The 19336-nt window shown below is 46.0% G+C and overlaps 1 protein-coding gene across 1 annotated transcript in view; it reads left to right on the forward strand.

The window, feature by feature from the left end:
- Positions 1 to 18222, forward strand: part of LOC306940570 (nesprin-2-like) — a 161129-nt gene extending 142907 nt beyond the window's left edge. The window contains exons 79-87 of the mRNA XM_079525668.1: positions 673 to 753; positions 4588 to 4730; positions 7620 to 7746; positions 11058 to 11266; positions 12501 to 12710; positions 14192 to 14335; positions 14751 to 14942; positions 15567 to 15679; positions 16395 to 18222. Coding sequence (XP_079381794.1) covers positions 673 to 753; positions 4588 to 4730; positions 7620 to 7746; positions 11058 to 11266; positions 12501 to 12710; positions 14192 to 14335; positions 14751 to 14942; positions 15567 to 15679; positions 16395 to 16602 — 1427 coding nt within the window. The 3' untranslated portion in view covers positions 16603 to 18222. The remainder of the gene's footprint in view (positions 1 to 672; positions 754 to 4587; positions 4731 to 7619; positions 7747 to 11057; positions 11267 to 12500; positions 12711 to 14191; positions 14336 to 14750; positions 14943 to 15566; positions 15680 to 16394) is intronic.
- The last annotated feature ends 1114 nt before the right edge of the window (positions 18223 to 19336 follow it).

Here is a 19336-nt window from a genome sequence, read left to right on the forward strand (position 1 = left end):
CGCAAATTGTGATTGGCCAGAATGAGATGACGTACGACGATAAAAGCGCCCCTCAGTCCCTTCACACGGGTGTGATTTCTATTTTTAATAATGCCAATTTATTTTTTCATTTGTACTGTAATGCACATTATACCCACACCCAATGTGCTAAATGTATTTCGTTTTAAAAGGCCACACACAGCACGCTTCCACAGACATTCATCATTTAAATAAATGCACCCGTCACGTAATGAGGGATAATGAGGGTCAATTTGGGGGTCCTTGACATGAAAGGAAAGTTTGGGAGCCACTGATATAAAACGCACACACACGCACGCACGTGCACACGCACACACACACGCACACGCACACACACACACACACACACACACAGTACACACACAAAACCAACAGTTCCATCTTCATTCCTGACCGTCTCCCTCTCAGAGAGCCTGGAGGAGGAGGAGGAGTATATAATGTACATAATGAGGGATAATGCGGGATAATGAAGGTCAATTTGGGGGTCCTTGACATGAAAAGAAAGTTTGGGAGCCACTGATATAAAACACACGCGCACACACACACACACACACGCACAAACGTGCACACGCACACACACACACAAACACACACACACGCACACACACACAAAACCAACGGTTCCATCTTCATTCCTGACCGTCTCCCTCTCAGAGAGCCTGGATGAGGAGTATATGGAAGCCTGGGAGGGCCCCTCCACCCAGGGCCCCTCCACCCTGGGACCCTCCTCTCTGGGTAGGAGTCAACCTCTTCCTCCACCCCATCGCCAAGCGCACCCCCCCCACCCACCCACCCCCACCACCCTTCTCCACGCTCTGAGATCACCAAGCGCACCCCCTCACCCCCCCACACTTCTCCACGCTCTGAGAACCATGTCACAAATATACTGTCACCATCATGACATTTTACTCCACGCATTGATCGTCGTATAAATAGTATTGATGATAATAATTATAGTGTTTAGGGCGTTGAACATTAAGCACAAGTAAATAAAAATAAAACATTTTAGTTTTGACTTTTGGCTTTCAGGCTTTGTAAGCACAAATTGAATCAAAATATAATCAAAATAAATCAATATAATATACTTTTATTTTTCATTTGAATACTCAAGTAGCCTACTTGCTTCTTAATGTTGTTTTAAATAGCAGAAATCACTGATCTACAAGCTCACGGAGCTTTAGAGCGGTTATTTCCGCTATGTTCTAAAAAAGAAATATATTTTTTAAAACAGTAAATCAGTTTTCAACAGATGAATTTGAGGATGACGCAAAGTAAACTGCGGCAATCTCTAATAATCACGATCAGGCGATTATTATGTAATAATTGTGACAGCTCTATCAGGGGGTTCAGTGTTGCTTCATGGCTGCAGCTGTACGTGTCACTCCTTCAGGCTCCAGAGGAAGGCTTTGGGACCACTGTGGTGGTTGCTGAGGAACTTTTGGCATATTGTTCTTTTTTTTTCCTCCCCTCTTTTGGCTGTTTTCTTTTTTGGTTTTGTTTTGTTGTTTAGTTTTTCCTTGCCTTGGTTTCAGGCCGGGGGTGTAAATGATGGGGTTCTTCAGCCATGCATGGAACGTCATCATTTCCTCCAGTGTGGGCATCATGGACAGTTTACAAACTCACTACTTGGGTTCTGCTCGTGTCTCTCGCTCTGCTCTTCTGCCACTCCTACTGCTTCTACTGTATTTTTGTATGTGTCTTCCCCCCCCCCCCCCCCTCCACTATAGGGCATAGCAGTGGGTGGCCATTTTCTGGTTCCATTGATCCAGACCCCATTCATCTTTTCCCATAGATATTTCCCAACTTTTGTAAGCCTATAGAATCAAGCCATCCAGGATCCTGCTGGGGAATCATGATCCATAATAATGAATTGCATTTTTATAGTGCTTTTCCAAGTGCTCAAAGCGCTTTACAATGGTTCATTGATTCATACATTTGATTCTGTTAAAAACTAAAATGAAAACAACAAAACAAAGGGTACAATGTTTTTTTTCTGGATTGATGGAACGTAACTGCTATGTCCTATATCATCATCTCCCATCCTCAGGTAATGCTTTTTTAAACTGTCTAAATCAGGGGTTCTCAACGTTTTTGGCCGGGGACCCCCGGAAATGCTTTGGCAATGTCTCGGGACCCCCGCCCCGCCCCCTCCCGACCCCCAATATAAATTGACTGCTACAATAACCTTAAACCATTTTGGGCGGGAACCCCTTTTGGTGTTTTAAGCATTGTTATAATTTAGCTATTGAAAAATAGCAGATCTGCAAGCTCATAGCGCGCCACCGAGTGGCGCGCTACGAGCTTGTAGGTCTGCTATTTTTGAAAAATCGTGATTTATTTTTATTTTTTTAATTTGGGGACCCCCTAAAATAATTTGGCGACCCCCCGAGGGGTCGCGACCCACGGGTTGAGAACCCCTGGTCTAGAATAAGGTTTGTCTGTACAGTATGTGTGTCATTTGCCAAATGAGGCATTATGCCATCACGGCACAAGCATCCAGTCAGTCAGTATAAAGGTCCTTGCAAACGTGACGCGAGGAACGCAGGCGTTGTTGCCTGGATCAACGACAGGTCTCCTCCAGGTCTGTTGAAGAGGGGCGCAACAACGCAAGCGTAAAAAAAAAAGCTAAACAGAATCCAGGTCTGGTGAGTCGTGGCCGGGCGTGTGAACGTAACGAGCACGCGCGCAACAAACTCACGGGACCGCGCTCACGTAAATACACTTGCGTTGTCGCACCGCGACTTCTCTGAGCAAAAACGCAGGTCTCATTGAAAATGAACTACAGGCGCGTTTTATCGCTCGCCGTTTGCAAGGCCCTTAATCCATTGAGACCTGGAACGCATCCATGTCACGTTAGCGTTAGCGTTTTAAACATTATGTTATAATTTAGCTATTGAAAAATAGCAGATCTACAAGCTCATAGCGCGCCACCGAGTGGCGCGCTATGAGCTTGTAGGTCTGCTATTTTTGAAAAATCGTTAAAATGTGCCTCAAATCTTTCCGAAAATTGTCATGATTTAGAAAAAATTTCGACGTCAGGCCTGAATGGGTTAATATTGTGGCTTCGCCAGTGTATACATGCAGCCTTGTGTGATTTGTGAGACTTTGTTCATTCACAAATTGCATCTGCCATGCCCGTATTATTATTACCATCTGGTTTTCCTCCCCTTCTTTTATGGTCCTTTTGGTGGCACATGGCAGCTCTGCTGGCCACTAGAGACCACTAGAGGCCACTCATGCACCCTCGCTTCCGTCAGTGTTGATTTCGTCGACTAATACTGTGACGAAAAATGTTCGTCGACTATACCCTTTTCACTGACGAAAACTAAATAGAAACTAAATTAAAACTAAGACTAAATATATCGACAATTTCGTCAACAAATGCAAACTAGATGTAAGGAAGGGACTAAAATCTTATGACTAAAACTAGACTAACACTAAAACATTCCAGGTGACAAAAATGTGACCGAAACTAATAAATGATAACTATTAAAAAGACTATATGACTAAAACTAAAATCTAAATTTGCTGTCAAAATCAACACTGGCTTCCGTGCTCCTCAACCACATGAACCTTAGCATCCTATTCACGGCATGTCAAAACATTTGGCAAAAATAGCAGACCAACGGGAGGCAACTCCCAACGCATCGTGTTGCAAGATAACACTTTAATTGCCCGGGGTTATTTAATCCATTACATTATAGCGCTCATTCGATTTATAAACACGGACCCCTTTTCCGGACGGACCGGAAGTTGTTGTTGATGTGTGTGTAGCAGCTAACAATAGCCACACCACTCTAGAGTCGATCGACAACAACAGGAGACAAGAATAAATCTATCGCGACTAGCGACTGGACCGCGGAGCGCCGTCTAACACAGGATCTTTTTTCATAATTAGACGGGATGATTTAGATCGCGAGTTATGAACGTTTTAAGATTTTCATCAGCTAAACAGGGGAGGGAGTTTTCCGATGACGTCTCACTCTTGCACAACACCGAGGATTGCCCAACAGGCGCTCCCAGGCTGTGGAGCCATGCGATCCGTATATCAATAATATTCGTCTTTTGGACACTACTTCGTCCTGGGCGTCGGGCGTTACTAATAGAAAGGACAAAGAACTTCGTCCTGGGCGATGGGAGTGTTAACACCATGTGAACTTGAAATTTGGCTATTTTACGGAACCAATTAAGTACAGTATGTGGGTTATAGTTCATGTACACATGAACTGGGATCAATTCCAAACTTTTCATTTTGTATTTGTGTGGCATTGATGCACATATTGAGATAAGGAGGCACAAGAGCCATGCTTGGCCTTGATCCATGTTGGAAGACAGACTGGAGAGAGAGAAAGGGGATCATAAAAGTGTCGTAAGGAATTATCCTTTTAATCGCTGCTAATGCTCCCCACTGACCTGTGTGTGTGTGTGTGTGTGTGTGTGTGTGTGTGTGTGTGTGTGTCTGTGTGTGTGTGTGTGTGTGTGTGTGTGTGTGTGTGTGTGTGTGTGTGTGTGTGTGTGTGTGTGTGTGTGTGTGTGTGTGTGTGTGCATGTGTGCATGCTGTGTTTCAGTTCCATCCAGGTCCATACCCAAAGAGTCTCCACCGTGGCAGACTCCTGGAGACTCAGTGACTCCAGCTGGACTCCAGCTGAACTCTGAAGGCCATGAGGAACCACCACCCACCAGCACCAGCACACCACTCAAACCGGGCTATGTAAGTATGATGCTCCCACAACGACGCAAGTGGAGGTTTATTTTTGCCACTCTGAGGACAGTATTTACAGATTCTTTTTTTTTTAAAGATATTTTTTTTGCGGCTTACGCCTTTTATTGGTTTTTTGAAGGGACAGACAGTAGGCTGACCGGAAACGGGAGAGAGATGGGGGAAGACATGCAGTAAAGGCCGTGTCGGGCTCGGGAGTCGAACCCGCGGCACACTGCGACTGGATTACCAGTCGGGTGCCCAGACGGTTACGCCACCGCCTGGGCTGTATTTACAGATTCTAATTATTTAGACACAGTGGACGCTCAACTCAACTCAACTCAACTCAACTCAACTCAACTCAACTCAACTTTATTTATATAGCACATTTAACATGACAAAGTCAACCAGTTAGAAGGACAAGGGGCGAACAATGCAATATATAAACAAACATTAAGACATATAAGCAGGCAGTAGAAAATAAATAGCAAACAGCAAAAGCAAAAAGTGCAATATAAACAGACATCTGTAGGCAATATAAACAGACACCTGTAGTGCAATATAAACAGACATCTGTAGGCAATATAAACAGACATCTGTAGTGCAATATAAACAGACACCTGTAGTGCAATATAAACAGACATCTGTAGTGCAATATAAACAGACACCTGTAGTGCAATATAAACAGACATCTGTAGGCAATATAAACAGACATCTGTAGGCAATATAAACAGACACCTGTAGTGCAATATAAACAGACATCTGTAGGCAATATAAACAGACATCTGTAGTGCAATATAAACAGACACCTGTAGTGCAATATAAACAGACACCTGTAGTGCAATATAAACAGACATCTGTAGGCAATATAAACAGACATCTGTAGGCAATATAAAAAGGCACAAAACTAGCAAGCATTTGCTTACAGTGAGGAAAAGTGGGGCTTTCATTAAGTTAACTTTCATAAGTTTTTAGCAGGGATTTAAAAAACGCTATTAATACAGGGAGCGCCCAGAGAACAGTATAGGGGTCTATTAATACAGGGAGCGCCCAGAGAACAGTATAGGGGTCTATTAATACAGGGAGCGCCCAGAGAACAGTATAGGGGTCTATTAATACAGGGAGCGCCCAGAGAACAGTATAGGGGTCTATTAATACAGGGAGCGCCCAGAGAACAGTATAGGGGTCTTGAGGTGTCTTGCTCAGGGACACTTGGACACATGGACTGGACAGACTGGGGGCTGATATGCAGGCCTTCTGATCTAATTTAATTGGCATTCTGATCTCATTTAATTGGAGTAATTAATGCCCCCTCGTTTTTAAATGTTTCATGTTATACTAGTGTACATAATGTAGACTTGTATTTAGAATTCATGAAGTAAAGTCAGAATCGTTCATTAAACGACCTAAAGACACCATATATTTCATATTGAGAACAATTGCATATACAGTACAGTACAAAACTAGAAAATGTGTTGTCCCCTTTCGTCTAGCATTCCTTCCATGTGTCTTTACTCTCAGTGGCCTAGCCCTAGGTGGAGAGCAACATATGAATCAGTTCTTCCTGGTCCAGAATAAGCCTTTTTTCAAGGTCTTGTACTGTTAATCTATCCAGAAGTTGTGTTAATGTTTGCGATATGCCACAACAGTTCGTCCTTCAGCCAGGATCAACCCCGGTTCTGTGCAAATGTATTCTTAACTGTGAGATATTATCCAGCTGACAGACAGACCTCGTTAATTTAGCAAATTTCTCACCTAATAAACTCACTGCAGCTTTGCTCAATTACGTCATCATTCTTCCTGCTAAACTGAAAACGTGTGCCCGCACAGCATTGTGTGGGCCGCTGCGGTACGTTGTGGGCCACAGCATTGTGTGGGCCACTGCGGTACGTTGTGGGCCACAGCATTGTGTGGGCCACTGCGGTACGTTGTGGGCCACAGCATTGTGTGGGCCGCTGTGGTACGTTGTGGGCCACAGCATTGTGTGGGCCACTGCGGTACGTTGTGGGCCACAGCATTGTGTGGGCCGCTGTGGTACGTTGTGGGCCACAGCATTGTGTGGGCCACTGCGGTACGTTGTGGGCCACAGCATTGTGTGGGCCGCTGTGGTACGTTGTGGGCCACAGCATTGTGTGGGCCACTGCGGTACGTTGTGGGCCACAGCATTGTGTGGGCCGCTGTGGTACGTTGTGGGCCACAGCATTGTGTGGGCCACTGCGGTACGTTTTGGCATGCTCAGCTGGCAGATAATGTCAGAGACACTAGAACACTAAAACTAGATGGACGATATTGGTTTAATATGGCGATAATACGATACCATTCAATGATTTGAAATCGATAATACAGTAACTATTTAGCAAATACATTAAATATCAAATATAGGCTATGATATATATATATATATATTTTTTTTTAAATTAAAATCAATATTTCAATACAGTTATTAAATCGTTACACCTCTAGTAGATAGGCTTGGAAAACAACGCAACAAAAGTGAAATAGCTTCATAATTAGGGATGTCCCGATACCACAATTTCTGTGTTAGCCGATACCAATACCGAAACAATACCAGAGAATAATATTTATTATAATAATAAAAAGAAAATTACTTATTTTATCTCGTGTTGTGTTCATAGCAGACTCCTCACTCAAATGTGCACTTGCAGTTTGGGCAACTCCAAATAAAACTCCACACGCCCCAACATTTTATTTACCTGCCATAGTGTCTGTCAACCCCTCACCCCTGTGTCGGATCGGTGGTTAGGCTGGTATATTTGCAGATACCGATATGACCCGATATGACCAAAAAGGGCCGATACCGATCCAGTATCGGGACATCTCTATTCATAACTGTGTGGATTTGTGAACAACTTGCCGACGCGTTCTTCTGGTCCTCTGCAGCTGCGTCTGATGTCGGAGTGCAGCGGCAGCATCCAGAGCATCAAGAGGGTGTCGTTGATCCTGGATGACGAGGAGCAGGCGGAGGAACCGGGCCTGACGGGCCTCAACACCACGGACCAACAGTCAGGTACAGCAGTGGTTCCAGGTGGTCCCCAGATAAATGACAGTTTGGAACCAAATGGACCCTTATGGGTCTGTAACTCTGAGAGTGTACAAATGGAACCAAATGGTTCCATTTGTATACTCTCATAGTTAAATTAACATTGATTTTACAATATAAATTGGGGGTCCCAGAGATAGAAATGCCATTAAATGGGGGGTCCGTAGACTAATATGCATGTCAAACTGGGGGTCCTTGAAATTAAACAGGTTGAGAATCACTGCTAGAGCCGTAAATATGTTCTCTTATGGGGGTCCCTGGCATATGTTTTTTATTGGGGGTCCGCGGGCAAAAAAAGTGTCAATTTGGGGGTTCTTGACATGAAAAGGTTTGGGAACCACCGAGGTACGGCGTAGATATAACACTGGAGACACTGCAAATCAGGGCCTGCTGAGTTGACTGTAGTCCCCCCAGGGGGCTATGCTGCTAGTTGACTGTAGTCCCCCCAGGGGGCTATGCTGCTGAGTTGACTGTAGTCCCCCCAGGGGGCTATGCTGCTAGTTGCCTGGAGTCCCCCCAGGGGGCTATGCTGGAGTCCCCTGGAGCCCCCTGGAGTCCCCCCAGGGGGCTATGCTGCTAGTTGCCTGGAGTCCCCCCAGGGGGCTATGCTGCTAGTTGCCTGGAGTCCCCCCAGGGGGCTATGCTGCTAGTTGACTGTAGTCCCCCCAGGGGGCTATGCTGCTGAGTTGCCTGGAGTCCCCCCAGGGGGCTATGCTGCTAGTTGACTGTAGTCCCCCCAGGGGGCTATGCTGCTAGTTGCCTGGAGTCCCCCCAGGGGGCTATGCTGCTAGTTGACTGTAGTCCCCCCAGGGGGCTATGCTGCTGAGTTGCCTGGAGTCCCCCCAGGGGGCTATGCTGCTAGTTGCCTGGAGTCCCCCCAGGGGGCTATGCTGCTAGTTGACTGTAGTCCCCCCAGGGGGCTATGCTGCTAGTTGACTGGAGTCCCCCCAGGGGGCTATGCTGCTAGTTGCCTGGAGTCCCCCCAGGGGGCTATGCTGCTAGTTGCCTGGAGTCCCCCCAGGGGGCTATGCTGCTAGTTGCCTGGAGTCCCCCCAGGGGGCTATGCTGCTGAGTTGCCTGGAGTCCCCCCAGGGGGCTATGCTGCTAGTTGCCTGGAGTCCCCCCAGGGGGCTATGCTGCTAGTTGCCTGGAGTCCCCCCAGGGGGCTATGCTGCTAGTTGACTGTAGTCCCCCCAGGGGGCTATGCTGCTAGTTGCCTGGAGTCCCCCCAGGGGGCTATGCTGCTGAGTTGCCTGGAGTCCCCCCAGGGGGCTATGCTGCTAGTTGCCTGGAGTCCCCCCAGGGGGCTATGCTGCTAGTTGACTGTAGTCCCCCCAGGGGGCTATGCTGCTAGTTGACTGGAGTCCCCCCAGGGGGCTATGCTGCTAGTTGCCTGGAGTCCCCCCAGGGGGCTATGCTGCTAGTTGCCTGGAGTCCCCCAGGGGGCTATGCTGCTAGTTTCCTCTCAATTACAGTATGTTCTCCAAAAAGCAAAAATAGAACATTCTGCTATTTCTCTGTTTGCAAAGTTTCATGCCGATCGATCGGTCCAACGGTACCAGCGATTAGAAAATAGTAGATCTACAGTACAAGTTAAATAGATTTTCATGATAAATATTACTATAGTTTTCCCCAGTAATATTGATCCATTTTACTGGGGAGCCTCTGGGAGTCCCTAGACCGCACGTTGAGACCCCCTGAATTAGACAGACCAGGTGATTCCAGCTGAGAACGAGTATCCCACGTCGGTTCAAGCTATTCAATTCATAACAAGGGATTTAAGTGTGGTTTTTGTATACAGGAGACATGGAGTGTGCAAAGATTGAGGCCAAGAGACAGTGGTGGAAAAGTACTCAATTGTTTTACTTAAGTAAAAGTACCAATACTGCAATTTAGAACTACTCCGTTACAAGTAAAAGTACTGAATTGAAAATGTACTTGAGTAAAAGTACAAAAGTATCGGCATCAAAATGTACTTAAAGTACTAAAAGTAAAAGTATTCATATTGCAGAATGTCCCATTTCACAAGTTCAAAATGTGTAGAAAATCTATTGAAAATAGCCGATCTACAAGCTCTCAATGCGTCGCGTTGCGACGCATTGTGAGCTTGTAGATCGGCTATTTTCAAATGGCCAAAATGTATAGGGTTGAAGTGGTTAATATTAATGTATGTTTTCTAATCAAAATTTAAATTGCCAAAGTAACTAGTAACTAAACTAAAGTTTTCAAATAATTGTAGTGAAGTAAAAGTACAAATTTTGGCTCCGAGATGTAGTGGAGTAGAAGTAAAAGTACTGGAAATTGGAAATACTCAAGTAAAGTACAAATACCTCAACATTGTACTTAAGTACAGTACTTAAGTAAAAGTACTTAGTTACTTACCACCACTGCCAAGAGATGTTAGGTGTCCCCAACAACAACACTCAAATCAAATCAAAATGTGAAAGTGCAAAGTAACAGCATTTTGAACAGATGAGCTGATTGAGAATTCCAATTCCACAATTAAGTTAATGGCCTCATCATAATGCACTCTGGGCGGCGGTGGCTCAGGGGTAGAGTGGCTGGATGGTAACCGTGAGGTTGCCAGTTCGAACCTGGGCTCCCCCAGAGTTACTGTCGAAGTGTCCTTGAGCAAGACACTGAACCCCAAATTGCTCCCGATGTGCTAGTTTGTGCCTTGCATGGTTTCCGCTGCCATCGGTGTATGAATGTGTGTATGAATGGGTGAATGTAATGCACAATCTATGTAAAGCGCCTTGGATAAAGGCGCTATATAAATGCACCATTTACCATTTACCAAGTCATACAAGAACACAAGGTTCCTGGAAAATTGAGTCCCATTGTTTACAACGGCGAATTTGCCGGAGGAACAAGCTGTGCGTCTGAGCGGTATGGGATATTTTTCATACACTACAAGCAATTACACCGTTTTAAAGTGGATTTTCATGACAAGCAACTCAGCGGTTGGTGCGGTGGCTGTTCAAAGGGAACTCTACAGCAAGCAACTCAGCGGTTGGTGCGGTGGCTGTTCAAAGGGAACTCTACAGCAAGCAACTCAGCGGTTGGTGCGGTGGCTGTTCAAAGGGAACTCTACAGCAAGCAACTCAGCGGTTGGTGCGGTGGCTGTTCAAAGGGAACTCTACAGTAGGCACTCTAGGCGTATTAGACCGCCGTACATTGCAGGCATTCAACCTGTTAAGTACAGTACTTGTACTGTAGTGCACCACTGAGAATAATGTGTATTCTCTCTCTCTCTCTCTTTGTGAATGTCCTCTCAGGAGTGATTGAGCGCTGGGAGCTGCTGCAGGCTCGGTCCAGGGGCCACACGCTGCACCACGGCCCCCAGGAGCCCCAGCAGCTGGTGAACAGTGACCTTGCTGACCTCACCTCCTGGCTGGCTGGTGTGATCCCAGAGTTGGAGAGACTCAAGCACGGTGACCCCGCAGCCAGCATCCAAGACATGGAGGCAAGGGTCAAACAAATTAAGGTAAATTATTAATTTGACCTGAATAATCTGCGCATTATAACAGCATTCTTCATAACGTGGTGCTTGGGGGGAACCCCCTGGCGGGGAACCCCCTGGGGGGAACCCCCTGGGGGGAACCCCCTGGCACTGGGGGGACATAAAAAGATGGTATAGCACAAGTGTTCTTGTCATGTTCCTGAAGCCTGATCTGAAAGCTACAGGCATCCTTGCAAGCTTTAAATGAACTACACAAAGACAGCTTTTTGCAGATTGTTCAACTGTGACAAAGTGGGGTCCGGGGACCCCCAGGGGTCCTTGAGGGAGTTCCAGGGGTTCCCCAGCTAAATGATAGTTTGGAACCAAAATGGTGAGTGTACAAATGGAACCATTAGTACACTCTCAGGGCAGTATTATGCGTGTCTTACGTACCAGGTCTTATTACTTAACTTAAGACCTGGAGGAGTGGTCAATGCTGTTTGGCCACTCAGAATAGCCAAATGGCATTGAACACGCCTCCAGATCTTAAGTTAAGTAATAAGACCTGGTACTTAAGACACGCATAATACTGCCCTCAGAGTTAAACTAGAAAAGTCGCAATTTTGGAAAAATTGCAAAGTGTGGTTGCCACAATAGGCCCCTCCCACTAATTTGTTATCCAATTACAATGTCACGTCACACCTGTGATCATGTGTAAGTAATTCGGAGGGGCAACAAACGGTTACATTTTTTGTATTTGTGGTACAAGTCCACCATGCTGACTGTCAACATACGTCTATATTTACTGGTGCTATGCTCTTGCAGGAGACCCAGAAGACGTTCGCTCGGTACAAGTCCACCATGCTGACTGTCAACATACGTCTATATTTACTGGTGCTATACTCCTGCAGGAGACCCAGAAGACGTTCACTCGGTACAAGTCCCCCATGCTCTCTGTGACTGTCAACATACGTCTATATTTACTGGTGCTATACTCCTACAGGAGACCCAGAAGACGTTCGCTCGGTACAAGTCCACCATGCTCTCTGTGACTGTCAACATACGTCTATATTTACTGGTGCTATACTCCTACAGGAGACCCAGAAGACGTTCGCTCGGTACAAGTCCCCCATGCTCTCTGTGACTGTCAACATACGTCTATATTTACTGGTGCTATGCTCTTGCAGGAGACCCAGAAGACGTTCGCTCGGTACAAGTCCCCCATGCTCTCTGTGACTGTCAACATACGTCTATATTTACTGGTGCTATGCTCTTGCAGGAGACCCAGAAGACGTTCGCTCGGTACAAGTCCACCATGCTGTCTGTCAACATGGCGGCTCGGGGGCTGCAAGGCCAGAGCGCCGGCGGCCCGGAGGAGGACCAGGAGCAGAGGGAGAGCCTGGGAAGCATGAACCAAGCCTGGAGCCAAGCGTGCACACGCCTGGAGGAGTGGGAGAGCGGCCTGAGGAGGACGCTCATGCGCTGCCAAGTGAGTCGTGCTGCAGCTGAATGATGGATGGGCCCGTTGTTGTTGTTGAGACATCTTTCTGTTCTTTTCTTTTTTAATTGTACAGACAGATCAGTTCCACATGTTTTTTGTGTGTGTGAGATCACACAAAGTCTGCTCTCAGTGGGGCAATATGTATTATCCAGAGGTTTGTTAGAGGACTATCCCGAGCCAATCGTCCTTTGTTGGAGGGATTGGGTTTACACTGTAGAAATGAATACCAGTTATATCACCTTATATCCTTTAGGTTACACCCTGATGGTGTGAGGGGAGTGGGGGGGTAGTGGTAAAACCGCTCATGACCCCGTTCGCCGTTCACTCCGTCAGACTCGTTCAGCGCAAATCCTCTTTCACAGCATAGCAAAACGGAGGCTTGATACTGACTGTTGTGACTTCAGCGAGGTCAGGAACGGAATTTCACTTTTCACTGGTTCCCAAACTTTTTCATGTCAAGGACCCCCAAATTGACACCAATTAGCCCGCGGACCCCCATTTGAAAGTATTTGCCAGGGACCCCCCCCCCCATATGAGAAGATTTTTACGGCTCTAGCAGTGATTCTCAACCTGTTTAATTTCAAGGACCCCCAGTTTGACATGCATTAGTCTACGGACCCCCATTTAATAGCATTTCCATCTCTGGGACACCCAATTTATATTGTAAAATCAATGCTAATTTAACTCTGAGAGTGTTCCATTTGTACACTCTCTGAGTTACAGACCCATAAGGGTCCATTTGGTTCCAAATAATCATTTAGCTGGGTCCCTCCTAGAACTCCCTCAAGTACCCCTGGGGGTCCCTGGATCCTTTGGGAACCACTGCTTTAGGATTCTTGTTTTTATTAGATTTCCCCCAGCAACAACAACAGAATGGACGTTTCGGCCCAGAGGCCTGCCTCAGCTTAAATCAGAGATACAAGCTCACGGCCTGTCAAGATGCTTTACATTATGCACAGTATAGCATCTCGACAGCTTGTATTGTAGATCTGCTGTTTGTGCTATTTTTAAAAAAAAAACACACACCTGGCGTGTGACGTGAGCGGTGGAACTATACTGTAATTGTTACTGTACTGTATTTGTATACTGTACTGAACTCCTGTGTTACACTAAAAACTCAGCTTCCCATCATGCACCTGTGCACAGTGTGAAGGTCAACAGCGCCACTTTCTCACCTGTTGGTACCCTAAACAGACATAGGGACAGACAGACAAAGCTACATGTTGGAGACGGTGTACCCACCGCTCAAACAAGTATAACACACACACACACACACACACACACACACACACACACACACACACACACACACACACACACACACACACACACACACACACACACACACAATCATTGTTTTGTTATAATTTATGTGATGACTGTATGATTACATGCCCAATCTAGGGATACCACCAGGTTTGAAAGTGGTTAACCATTAACTTGGGGCCCTTTATCCCCTCTCACTGCAGGAGTTCCATGAAACACTGCACTCCCTGCTGCTGTGGCTGGCCCACGCAGAGAGCCGACGTGATGCCCTGGCCCCGCTCCACCACCACCACCACCACCCAGACACGCCAGCCAGCAGCCTGCAACACAAGCACAACACACTCACGGTAAGGCTTCACTCAAGCAAGACAAGACACTGAACCCTACATTGCCTCCAATGAGTCGGTCGGTGTGAGCTTGCCACCATTGGTGTGTGAATGTGGAAAGTGAGGACGCTGGCGTCGACTGTTCGCCGCTTCACCTCCCAATGTATGAATGAATGAACCATTGTAAAGCGCTTTGAGCACTTGGAAAAGCGCCATAAAAATGCAATTTATTAGGGTGCTCTCTCGCTGTCCTTGGGGTAGTGCAGCTCGCAATTCATGCATCTCTTCATCACTGTGTGTGTGTGTGTGTGTGTGTGTGTGTGTGTGTGTGTGTGTGTGTGTGTGTGTGTGTGTGTGTGTGTGTGTGTGTGTGTGTGTGTGTGTGTGTGTGTGTGTGTGTGTGTGTGTGTGTGTGTGTGGGGGGGGGGGTCTCCAGGCTCTACAGACGGAGCTACAGAGTCGACAGGCTGAGCTGGACTCTCTGCAGGCCCTGTGGTCAGAGCTCCAACCCGAGGAGGGGACGGAGGACATTGGCGAGGCCAGGGAGAAGCTCCATGTGACGGGGAACAAGCTGAAGCTTCTCCGGAGGCAGGTGGCCCAAGACCTTGGGGCCCTCCCACCGTGTCCGGTAATGTGCACCTCAATTTACCCGTTCAGGAACTGGGTCTTGATTAATATAAAATATAAAATCTGCCAATCTTAGCGATCTCACCGATGTTGTGGCAACTTGAATTAAAATTTAATTCTACCTTTTAATTCTATGGTGTTGTGCTCTTATAGCGCCACCATGAGGCTGATTTCTTCCTTGGCCTAGTCAAGTGGGAATGTGCGTGCATAATTTCCGTGTTGATCACATGACTATAGAGATAGTGTAGTAGTGTATACCGATTTGCGTGATGTATGGATAAAATGTGTGCGAGTAATATAAAGAAATGTGTTTTGCAAAAATCGGCCTCATGGTGGTGCTATAACCGGCCGTTCTGGAAAATTTGGGGCAGAGGTTCGTCGTTGGCGTCCAGGGAGTGTGTGTGCACATTTTGGCATCGACCGGGTTAACAATGCTGGAGATTAACTGTACAAAGACGGACGGACGCACGTCGCACATGCGCACACACGGACTTACGGACGGACGGACGGACGGACGGACGGACGGAGTGCAAAACATACTCTCTCCCCATGCCTTCGGCCTGATGGAGACAATACATCCCAGTAATATTGAAATAAACGGGTGACTGTTCCGTCTCCGATACAGGACTACGAGACATCGTCTCCTTCTGCACCCGAAGGAGACAAGCAGGCCCAAGTTCCCCCTGCAGCCTCTCCTCAGCAGGATGCACATTCAACCAAAGGCCATAACTCTCAAAGGTAGTGAGTTTGCTTGTACCGGTATTTCATATAGTATAATGGGGCTATATGCACACAGAATAACTCTTCCTACTTCCGGGCCCCTTCCCCACTTCCTTCACAGGTGTTACCAATGATACTAATTAAGGCTCTGTTCCATTTAGTGCACAGTGGTTGTCAAACCTTTTTAATTTCAAGGGCCCCCATAACTCTGAGAGTGTACAAATGGAACCAAATGTACATTTGGGTCCATTTGTACACTCTTACGCCGGGGCTCCACCGGACGCGTTGCGTCTCCATCGTGTGCGTCAAAAAACGAACCGGGGCAATTTTAATGCAGTCACGCAACGCAACGCGGGCAGTGGAGCCACCCTTCATTGATTAAAAAGGGAACATTCCCTGACGGTGACGGAGACGTGACGCTGACGTGCCCGGTGGAGCCCCGGTGTCAGAGTTACGTTCCGTACGGGGTCATTTGGAACCAACTCAAGGACTTTGAGATCGACCCAGTGTTTCCAGTGAGCCAACATGCACACTAGCAGCACCCCGACTCTGTTTGACCAGAATGGAACAGAGCCTTCAATTAGTATCATCGGTAACACCTGAAGGAAATAGGGAAGGGGGCGCAAGTTCTTCCAAAATGGCAAAAATGGTGTGTATTGATAGAGCCCATTAAAGAGGAACTAAACAAGGAACAGTTGAACCACTTTAACCCTATTTTTTTGAACATGTACAGGGAGAGGAGGGATCCATCCCCGCCTCGCTCCTTCTTTCAGCGGGTGCTCCGTGCTGCCTTTCCCCTGCACCTCCTGCTGCTGCTGCTGCTGCTGTTGGTGTGCCTGGTGCCGCTCCCAGACAGCGAGCCTGGCTGCACGCTGGCCAACAACTTTAAACGCTCCTTCTACCCCATGCTACGCTATACCAACGGCCCACCGCCCACATGATGCTCCCATACGCACGCACGCACGCACGCACACACACGCGCACACACACACGCACACGCACACAGCGAGCAGCGGTGGCTCAGGGGTAGAGTGGCTGGATGGTAACCACAAGGTTCCCAGTTCAAACCCGGGCTCCCCCAGAGTTAGTGTCGAAGTGTCCTTGAGCAAAACACTGAACCCCTAATTGCTCCTGATGTGCTGGTTGGTGCCTTGCATGGTTTCCACCACCATCGGTGTGTGAATGTGTGAATGTGTGTGTGAATGTGTGAATGTAATGCAATCTATGTAAAGCGCCTTGGATAAAGGAGCTATATAAATGCACCATTTACCATTTACACACACACACACACACACACACACACACACACACACACACACACACTTTACCTGTACTTTCACTGAAAGAGACACGAGCTCAGTTGCGCAGGATTCCCGATCGTAGACTATAAAATCCTCAGTGTTCTTTTCACTGAGTGTGTACAAAACAAATGCAACTAAATTACACCACATCTCTAAAAGATCTGTCTGGTTCTGTTTGTAGAGTTAAATTAGCACAGAGGATTTTATAGTGTATTAGGTATTCTTTCCCTACATATCAGATTGATTCATACATATCAGATTGATTCATAAAGGCGCTGCTACTGTCCAAAAATATATCTTATTTTGAAAGATTTGTGTTTGCTGAAGATGGTATTTATTCCATGAACAAAGCCATAAGAATGTTATTTTGCCATTTGATGGATCCTAATGTAAACTTGTCCCACCACGTTATGTAATGTAAAAAACGTAGGATATTTATTTGCATAAAATGTTTTACTCTACGCGTAAATAACACTTTTTGGTTGCTACAGTAGCATGAGCCAGGTATTCATAGCGCCCCTGTTTGATTCAACTCTGTAGCACTCATGGTTATCAAAATATAATCCAAGTCAACCATCTTTTTCTTTTATCCTCTTTTATCAATCAATGTATCCTTTTATTCTATTAGCTTAAATTATGCTTCTCAAATGAGATAATTGGCTGTTAAGAGATGCGCAACATTATCAGATATCATTGTCCTATGGTGCATGCATGGGGGGTTTTGTGATGAATACCGTGTTATTTCACGTTCTCAATCAGGCCACTTTAACCCATTCTGGACGGGAACCCCTTTTGGTGTTTTAACTAGGCATTATGTTATACTTTAGCTATTGAAAAATAGCAGATCTACAAGCTCATAGCGCGCCACCGAGTGGCGCGCTACGAGCTTGTAGGTCTGCTATTTTTGAAAAATCGTGAAAATGTGGCACAAATCTTTGAATATTAAATCAGAAGACTTTTTTATTTATTTCGACGTCAGGCCTAAAGCGGTTCAAACATGAGGAGTTAGTTTTGTATTGGAAAATAGGCAAATAAACCTGAACCTCGAAATAAATAAAAAAATAATCCTCCAGTTTTCTGAAATAAATATTTTCACGATTTTCACGAAAAATAGCAGACCTACAAGCTCGTAGCGCGCCACTCGGTGGCGCGCTACGAGCTTGTAGATCTGCTATTTTTCAATAGCTAAATTATAACATAATGTTTAAAACACCAAAAGGGGTTCCCGCCCCAAAATGGGTTAAGCCCTGACAAGCCTTTATAGTCCACAATTTATACGTGTACAGAATGTAATAATGTTCATACTTATTTATGAAATCAGGCAAATCAAACATGTTTATACCCATTTTCTGGCAATAAACACCGTTTGCCTTACCCAATTTGCTGTGGTCATTATTTTCACTTTCAGTCTGAAATCATTTTTAAAATATTTGCAACAAACTTTGCAAAGTTTACAACTTCTTTTTTATTTACCTAATTCTGATGACAAGTGGTTCAAGTCAGGGCACACACCAATACTGTGCTAGTACTGTATACTGCAGATGGTGTTATCATGAGCTGCAATCTGTAATATCATTTTAAAATGCATTAGCCTTTTTCATTGAGAACATGCGTCCATAAATCCTAATAATCCTGGCAACTGGGTAGAAGCATTCCATTTCATCCGCTGCTTGTCTTCTGAAAGTCAGCCCATGTAGCATTTACACGGAAGCGGGGATTGAACCCGGGGCTCCCACTCGCCAGACCTGTCGTGCCCTCCCGCGCACTCAGATCAGCAAACGCAGGGAAGCTGGAAGTACCTTCACTAAAAACGCCGGGACAACGCGTCCCAAACTCTTCTCCCTTCTGGCTCCAAAACTATGGAATGCACTTCCCATTACAATCAGAACTGCAGCCTCACTCCCAATCTTCCACCGTAGTCTGAAAACCCACCTTTTCAGACTCCATAATGGCCCGTAGCACTTGCCCGAGCCCCTTAGATAGCGCTTTACGTAGACTTAGATACTTAGACTTAGCATTTCATACACTTATAGCATGTTACGTAGACAGCACTAGAATTGCATTTTATGTAGTCATAGCAGTTTATAGTATATATGAAATAGTATAGTATAGTACTATGTATAGTTTATATGTATAGTTTCATTATATAGATATTCCACTGTTACGTTCTTAGCTTACGCATGTTTCATGATAACTACTTTGTATGTATGTGATGTATTGCCATGCTTTTTGTTCTTGCTTAATGTAAGTAGCTCTGGATTAAGAGCGTCTGCTAAATGCCTAAATTGTAATTGTAAATTGTTCCAATAGGGCTGAGCCAGATTGGCAGGGCTGTTGCGGGCTGGGTCTTGGCTGGGGGCTACAATCACCCCTC

This window comes from Electrona antarctica, assembly GCF_951216825.1.
Source record: "Electrona antarctica genome assembly, chromosome: 17".
Lineage (NCBI taxonomy): Eukaryota > Metazoa > Chordata > Actinopteri > Myctophiformes > Myctophidae > Electrona > Electrona antarctica.